Raw genomic sequence first — 8,122 nt, forward strand, 5'->3', positions numbered from 1 at the left:
AAGAAAGAAAAACCTAAAAACCCTCACAAAACCCTAAACCTTGTGTTGTGTCTTCTTTTTCTTAGCTATGGAAAGGGTGCTAACAGGCGGAAAGGGCATTGTGAGGCCGAAGACAAAGATAGTTTGCACCTTAGGACCAGCTTCCAGGTCGGTGGAGATGATCGAGAGGCTTTTGAAAGCTGGTATGAACGTTGCTCGTTTCAACTTCTCCCATGGTTCCCATGCATACCACCAGCAAACCTTGGATAATCTAAGGACCGCTATGCTCAACACCGGCATCCTTTGTGCTGTCATGTTGGATACTAAGGTACCCTTTTCTTTCTTTTTTGTCAACTTTTCTTTTCATGAAGATCTCATGTTTGATTTATGGATTGTTTCTATGATTATTGCAGTAGTGCTTCATTGAAAAAAAAAAGGGAGTTATTCTTGTTTACTTCTCTTTCAAGTTTCAATTTAATGGAGTTTCTTAGATTGAAACTTTCTATCATGTTTCAAAGCTAATCTTTTTTATTTAAAAGTAACTTTGTTCTTTTCAAGGATAATGTACCCTGTAGTTAGTTTGCCTTTAGGATTTTAGAAGTTGCAGAGCATAAACTGGGGAATTTTAATTTTCCGACAACGATTGTTTTTACCAATTTCTATGAATATGTAGGGACCGGAGATCCGAACCGGGTTTTTGAAGCATGGGAAGCCCATACAACTCATTCAGGGTAAAGAGATTACTATCAGCACTGACTATAGCATAAAGGGTGATGAGAATACAATCTGTATGAGTTACAAAAAGTTGGCTCAAGATTTGAAGCCTGGGAGTGTTATTTTGTGTTCTGATGGGACAATCACATTCACTGTCTTGGATTGTGACAAGGAATTGGGATTGGTCCGCTGTCGTTGTGACAACTCTGCTGCTCTTGGTGAAAGGAAGAATGTCAATCTTCCAGGTGTTGTGGTTGATCTTCCAACATTAACAGACAAGGACAAAGAGGATATCTTGCAATGGGGTGTTCCAAATAAGGTTGACATGATTGCCTTGTCTTTTGTTCGTAAAGGTTCGGATCTTGTGGAGGTCCGAAAGCTGTTGGGAAAGCATGGAAAGAACACTCTTCTAATGTCAAAGGTTTGCAGTTTGTTTAATAGACAATGAGATTTGTAGAATATGCGTTTTGATTTCATGTTTAACATTAGCTTGTGGATTGGCAGGTTGAAAATCAAGAAGGGGTTACTAATTTTGATGATATTCTAGCAAATTCAGATGCATTTATGGTTGCAAGAGGTGATCTTGGGATGGAGATCCCAATTGAGAAGATATTCCTGGCTCAAAAACTGATGATTCTTAAGGCCAATATACAAGGAAAGCCTGTGGTGACTGCAACTCAGATGCTAGAGTCTATGATCAAATCTCCAAGGCCGACTCGAGCCGAAGCCACTGATGTTGCCAATGCGGTTCTCGATGGTACCGACTGTGTCATGCTAAGTGGAGAAACTGCTGCTGGAGCATACCCTGACCTTGCTGTTAAAACCATGGCCAGAATTTGCACGGAAGCTGAAAACTTTATAAACTATGGGGATCTTTTCAAGAGAATAATGGAGAGTGCACCAATGCCTATGAGCCCATTAGAGAGTTTGGCTTCCTCAGTTGTGAGGACAGCCGAGTCCATTAAAGCCTCTTTAATTTTGGTCCTAACCAGAGGTGGAACCACGGCAAAGCTGGTGGCTAAGTATAGGCCAAGTGTGCCTATTTTGTCTATGATCATCCCAGAGATAACAACAGATTCCCTTGAGTGGTCATGCAATGATGAAGCTCCATCACGGCATTGCCTTATTTTCAGGGGTCTGATCCCGGTTTTGAGCTCCGGTTCGGCAAAAGCTTCTTACGCCGAGTCTACTGAGGAAACAACCAAGTTTGCCCTTCAATATGGTAAGGAAAAGGGGCTAATCAAACCTGGAGATTCAGTTGTGTCTTTGTACCCTTCAGTGATTAAGATCTTGACAGTTAGTTAGCTTATGATTTGATTTTAGCTTAGTTTTGGTAGCTTCTTTAATCAACATGTTTGATTGAATGTCGGAGAACAATTTTCACATGAATGAGGAAATATTTAATTTGATTTGTCCTTTTTTCAAGAGCTTATTGATACAAAATACATATAAATTCTTTGTTTTCCAACAGCAGCAAAAAAGACAAGCTCATTGCAGACAAATATATGCATAAAAATGTTCAGTTATCATCTCCCTGAGCTGCATTTTCACTTCCTGGAATAGCCTCTAATGAGGGAGGTGAAGTGGATTCACTTTGAGAACCGGGTAAGGTGACTAAACCATCATAAGGCCATGGAATAGGGATCCAATACCTTCTTCCAGTTCCTATCCTGCCACTATTCCTGTTGCCATTTGGCTCGGTCTTGGAATCATCCAACGGCAACTGAAACCGGCAGACAGGACAAGAGTTATGAAGTTCAAGCCATGGAATAATACACCCATCATGGAATTTATGCTCACACGGCATCTCTTTTGCTTCATTTCCAATCTCAATATCCTCCAAACATATTGCACACTGCACATTGCCATTTACAGTAACAGTTGGCATTGCTTCAACTGCTTCTTTCCAAGCTGGTAGGGTTCCATGTCGGTTTGGATCATTCTCAGACAAATACTGCAACAAAAGATCCCAACCAGGTCCCATGATGTAATCACCAAAGGAACCGGCAGACCTATGACTCGGGTTATGAGTTTGAACACGGTTAGTAACATCAAATGAACCTTGGACAACCAAGGCTTCATCATTGATTGGATCAAACAAGATCATTCTACCACTTCCATTTCCACCATTTTCTGATTCAGAAGCTGCTGCTACTGTACGCATACCTTGAAGCATCCTAAGGGGCAGGGCTGAAGATGAGGTTCTCCTTCTTATCAAGGACTCCACTTCTCTCCCCAGTTCATCATCCTGTGTTACTTGGTCCCTGCTTGCAATACGCAGCTGTGATGATGAACCCATCAAACCAAGCACGATTGGAGCCCAAAGTGAAAGACTGTTGGGAGATTCTGTATCGATGGCGGCGTGATTGATGTTGGAATGGGATCTTATGCTGCCCACTTCTTCCAGAAACCCAGAATCACAGAGAGGGCATTGGATTTCAGGCTCTGTCGTTGGATTCACCACTCGGGAACACATGTAACACCAATACCTACCTGCTTGCCTATCCCCCATCTCTCTCTTCAAAATTTACAAACAATCACGTCAGAATACAAATCAAGAAAAATAGACCAAAATTAACATACAATAAACATGAAGTATTGTGGTCTATAAACAATCCAACTTATAAATTGTAAAGAAAAACAAGACAAAAGAAACAAGAGATGTAAAAAGATAGATGTTTTCTATGATACCTTTCAATAGAGGATGAGGGGAATAATTGATATGAACTATGATTGTGGTTTTAGAGGTAATAACCCTTTTTGATTTGCTTCTCTGTCATGGAAAGACATTTTTAGTTCAATATTTGTTTTACCAATCATTTTTGTATGCTTTTATTGCATACTATAGTTAATTTGTTATTTAAAGATAGGGTTTTTGTTTGTTTTTTCTTTTAATTGCAATTAGTTAGTTGGTAGATTTTAGCACCTCTAATTAACCTTGAATCTGTCGACCTTTAGATTGGGCTTTTGAGTTCCTTTAACGCTTGGGCTTAGATAATAAAGTTTACCAATTCTAGGGTTTTCACCGTTATAAAACGGGAAAACTCAATTCCTGATACCAAAAATGTTCCAACTGAGAATTAAGCCCGCGAGACCATCACAGCCCACAATGTTCAGCTTCTGACACTAAAGGCTCTCGATTGCAGGCAGTCTTCACTGCAGAAAATAACTGAAGGGTTATAACCCGCTCTATTTCCACCCTAAGGCGGAGCCACCGGCAGCGCCATAAGGTGGCGCCGGGCAGCTAAGAGGGATAGCTGTCCCAAGCTTTCTGCTCAGATAAGATCAAGTAGTTGGTAGAATATACGCTTTTTAAGCTCAGGGTTCGCTCTATTTAAAGTCAGCTTGTCGGCTATTCTCAGGATCGCTTCCTGATGTGGGATTTTAAGTGAACCAATTATGAAGGCGCTGACTACTGGGGCCACACTTGATTCAGAAACCAGGGCACCATAAAATATATGTAAAAGTTGATAGTTGCATTTGGGATTACAAAAAAAAAAAAACAAAAAACAAAAAACAAAACAAAATCAACATCCAAGAAGCAAATTAATTAAACGAGAAAACCAGAGTGTTAAGGAGCAAAAGTTTGAAAAGAATGATATGAAATAAGGTGCAATTTGATGGAGGGTGGGGGAGATGCATGCTTCGCCACATTTTTTGTTCCACTGGATTGGATCCAAATACTGCATTTGCAATGGCTCAAAGAAGCAGCAGTAGTTTAATTTTAGTTTAAAAGGCAATGAAATACATGGACATGCAGCTTTGCAAGTTTAGGTTGAATGGCAATCAAAGTTGGGAATAATGTTGTTGTAAGTTGAAAACTTACATGGACATGCTGCTTCAGTTCACATACGACACACACTCTGCCAAGCAACAGGGAAGCCATCCACTATTTGATGAAATCAAAGTGCGTTGTGAGTGGAAGAAAATGACGGAAATCCATCACCCAAAGCCCATTTTTGGGTTCACAATTTGACATCCATAACCGTAGCACACTCCAAGCCTATATTACCTGCCAATATAAAACAACCCACTTTTGTATATCTCCCAAAAGATTCCCCTTTGAATCAAAGGTGCCATGCATTATGGAGATCGGTTCTCATTCAGATCATCTTTATTTAGGCCTGCATCAATAGCCAATATCTTCTATTTCAATTTTTCCAGCTACCTTGGTAATTAGCTCATTCAAATTTCAATACATACACGTGGGGTTACTCTGTAGTATAAAATTAATTTAATTTTACAATTTCATTCCATTAATTATTGCATGCTTTATTCATACATATCACCATACATTTTAAATGTGAAGTAAATTAAAAATTCAACCATTAAATTATTAATAATAACAATAATTTTCATTAACATGAGATAGATATCTTATGTAATGTACATTATGAGAACAATTTATAATACCAAATCCGAAACACAGAGAAATTATGACAAACATAGATAGTCACTTGAACTTTTACATAACCACTACACCAAAATAGGCGGCGCTTTTTAGCGCCGCAGCGCCGCAAAAAACGCCGCTAAAGGTCATGGTCTTTAGCGGCGCTTTTCCCACAAACGCCACTAAAGACCATGACTTTTAGCGGCGCTTTCCCGACAAACACCGCTAAAGACCATTACCTTTAGCGGCACTTTTTCGACAAACGCCGCTAAAGACCATAACCTTTAGCGGCGCTTTTCAAACAAACGCCGCTAAAGACCCTGATCTTTAGCGGCACTTTTCCCACAAACGCCGCAACAGACCATGACCTTTAGTGGCGTTTTTTAAAAACGCCACTAATTTTGGCAGATTTGTAAAAAATATTTTTTATATTTTCAGCCCTCCTGTAAAAACAAATCAGAAGAAACCCAATCTAAACCAACCGAAAGCAATAAATCTATATAATATTTAAAATTAAACGAATAATATATAATAAATATCAATAAATAAAATAAAATTCGTATTATTCTTACAAAAATGTTAAAAGTTAAAATGATAATTAAAAGTCAAAATTGAAGTATATTTACACGATAGTCTAAGGCGGTACATTTGTAGCTAGCGAAATATAAATCATCATATTCGAAAATTTGTTGGAGTTCATCGTACTTTCTACGCTGCTCTGCTTCCCTCGCTGCAACCTCTGCTTTAAGCTGCAGCTGGAGTTCTTCATCTTTCATTGAACCTCAGCTTCTCTCGCTGCTGCATTTGCTTTAAGTTTTAGCTGGAGTTCTTCATATCTTTTTTGAACCTCAGCTTCTCTCGATGTTGCCTCCGCTTTAAGTTGTGTAATTCGCTCAACTGTTGTCGCTTGCACCTAAGCCATCTGGTCTCTTAACATCTGAACTTCAGCTTGAGCCTGACTCCTCGAAGGCATGTATTGTTGCGAGCTGGATCCAAAATATTGGGATAGGTTAACAAAAGATCCTTGAAATCGAACCCGACCATACCTTTCAGGACCCAAAACTTCAGTGATAATCCGGTTATCAATGTCGTCAATATGAACAGAACTATCACTGGAAGCAATCGCTTCGTACTCCGCCTTTTTATCCTTTAGTTTTTCCTAAAAAATAAATCACATAGTTAGGAACGCAATATATATTTAAAAAATGCAACATAACTTTACAATATTTGCATTACAAGAAATGGAATAAACCATTAGAAAATAAACACTATAAATAATTAAAACAATTCAAATTGTATTAAGCAAACGTACCATAATTTCTGCAGCTTCAGGAGTCATAGGGTTTCCATCTTTCTTCTTATGTGTAATGTCAAAAAGTTGAAGGCGTCCAACTTTTTGACCGAACGACAGTTCCTACAATACAATAGTAAAACTATTATTTGATAGAAAGTAATAAATATCTGCCAGTATTAAAAATTTCAAAATACCTCGGCCTGAGCTATACACGCAAAACTTTTCGACCCAGCTGTGTGAGTGAATTTTTGTTTCTGCCTACTACTTTTTCTAACTCGTTCACGATCCTACGTTATGAAATTATTAGTACGTTAATTAGTAAATACTATACACCAAAATAATTACAAGATTTTTGTAGTAACACATACCTCTCCTTTCTTCGAAGTCCGAAATCTAACGACCTCTTCCCACTAGTACCTCAGCATTCCCGGCAGGACATTTTGTAATTTCTCGTCGAGTGTTGTTTTTGTCTTAAAATAGTCTTTCTTTAAAGTGCTATTATGGTCTCTCCATCTTTTTCCCAATGCCTTCTTTACATAAGCATCGGAGACCTCTAGAGCAAATCTCGCCTACAAAAAACACAAGTTAAGAAAGTAAATATAAATGAAACTTAAACCCAAGTAAAATAAATGACATTAACGTTTTGTTACCTTAATGTTATCGAGAGCTTGGTTCTTGTTACTCTCGGGCATTTTATGCAATGACTCGAAGTTAATTGGCAACATATTTGCATTTCGTGCTAGAATGTCTATGTATCCTGCTAAAAGACGAGCTTTTGATCCAACGGGATGACCAAAGCTATTACTGGATACTTTGACACGCTCGACTGGATCTAGCTCGTATAAATCCCTAAGTAACGTACGTCCTCGAACTCTCCGCGTCTCACCATTTTCAGCTGGAAAATGTTATAATGTAACATAAGAATTTTAAAAATAAATAAGCAATAAGTCATCACGCATGTAAATTAAATGTTAAATTACTTTCAACTTCTGTAGGTTCCTCAGGTGTAATCGAAACATTCGAAGATCCAATAGCAGTCTGTTGTTCAGTGTTGTTTGTTCCCGCCGAATTTGGAGTCCCTTGAAGAATCCTTAGCCCTCGCACTTTTCTTCTAGGCATTTTATCTGCAAAACAAATAAAATAGTTGAAAGCTTAGTATACAATTATTATGCTAATAGAACATATAAAATAGTTGAAATATATAATAAGACCAATATTTATATTATGATATTACATATAATTAAATAATCGTAAAAGCTTACTACATTATAATTCGTAAATATCTTCATCCGTATCCTGGCGGACCCATTGAAATTGTGTACTAGTACTAGGGATGTTTTCGTTTAAGTTTTGTTCTGGAAAGGGCAAAGTTTGTATTCTGTCGTCAATGTCATCTCTACTTCCACTGCCCATGTCAAACAAGTCTCTAGAGATTTTACGGAGTACAACGTACCAACCCTCATCAGTTGGATCTTTTGAGTAAAACACTTGTTTGACTTGAGAAGAAAATACATAAGGCTCATCTATCAATTGTTGTCCTGTGTGAATTAATCGAGCGAAGTTTACCATTGTGAAACCAAATTGATCTTTCTTAATTTCACGAGCAGTATTAACATCGGTCCAATCACCTCGAAATAAGACAAATTTCCATTTTCCGTAGTAATCCAACTCAATTATGTCAGTAAGAAGTCCGAAATATTCCACATTTCCCTCGACAGGATTATTGTCCCTAGCACTAGCATAAC

At 38.1% G+C, this 8,122-nt stretch overlaps 2 protein-coding genes across 2 annotated transcripts; one reads left to right on the top strand and one right to left on the bottom strand.

The window, feature by feature from the left end:
* Positions 1 to 12: 12 nt before the first annotated feature.
* LOC105783989 (pyruvate kinase, cytosolic isozyme) lies at positions 13 to 2,118 on the top strand. Its single transcript, XM_012609718.2, has 3 exons — positions 13 to 307; positions 653 to 1,114; positions 1,198 to 2,118. The coding sequence occupies exons 1-3, from the start codon at positions 68 to 70 to the stop codon at positions 1,996 to 1,998; spliced, it is 1,503 nt and encodes a 500-aa protein (XP_012465172.1). The 5' UTR covers positions 13 to 67; the 3' UTR covers positions 1,999 to 2,118.
* On the bottom strand, positions 2,071 to 3,988 carry LOC105783990 (E3 ubiquitin-protein ligase SIRP1). The gene is made up of 2 exons (XM_052625954.1): positions 3,385 to 3,988; positions 2,071 to 3,211 (listed from the first exon to the last, which is right to left on the bottom strand). The coding sequence occupies exon 2, from the start codon at positions 3,203 to 3,205 to the stop codon at positions 2,213 to 2,215; it is 993 nt and encodes a 330-aa protein (XP_052481914.1). The 5' UTR covers positions 3,206 to 3,211; positions 3,385 to 3,988; the 3' UTR covers positions 2,071 to 2,212.
* Positions 3,989 to 8,122: the final 4,134 nt, after the last annotated feature.

Source organism: Gossypium raimondii, chromosome 13, assembly GCF_025698545.1.
Source record: "Gossypium raimondii isolate GPD5lz chromosome 13, ASM2569854v1, whole genome shotgun sequence".
Taxonomy (NCBI): Eukaryota; Viridiplantae; Streptophyta; class Magnoliopsida; order Malvales; family Malvaceae; genus Gossypium; species Gossypium raimondii.

Bases quoted from the DNA above. Each gene is read 5' to 3' on its own strand.
- LOC105783990 (XM_052625954.1), bottom strand. From the start codon at position 3,205: ATGGGGGATAGGCAAGCAGGTAGGTATTGGTGTTACATGTGTTCCCGA.
- LOC105783989 (XM_012609718.2), top strand. From the start codon at position 68: ATGGAAAGGGTGCTAACAGGCGGAAAGGGCATTGTGAGGCCGAAGACA. The intron at 308-652 runs GTACCCTTTTCT...ATGAATATGTAG, and splicing joins CTGTCATGTTGGATACTAAG to GGACCGGAGATCCGAACCGG. The intron at 1,115-1,197 runs GTTTGCAGTTTG...GTGGATTGGCAG, and splicing joins ACACTCTTCTAATGTCAAAG to GTTGAAAATCAAGAAGGGGT.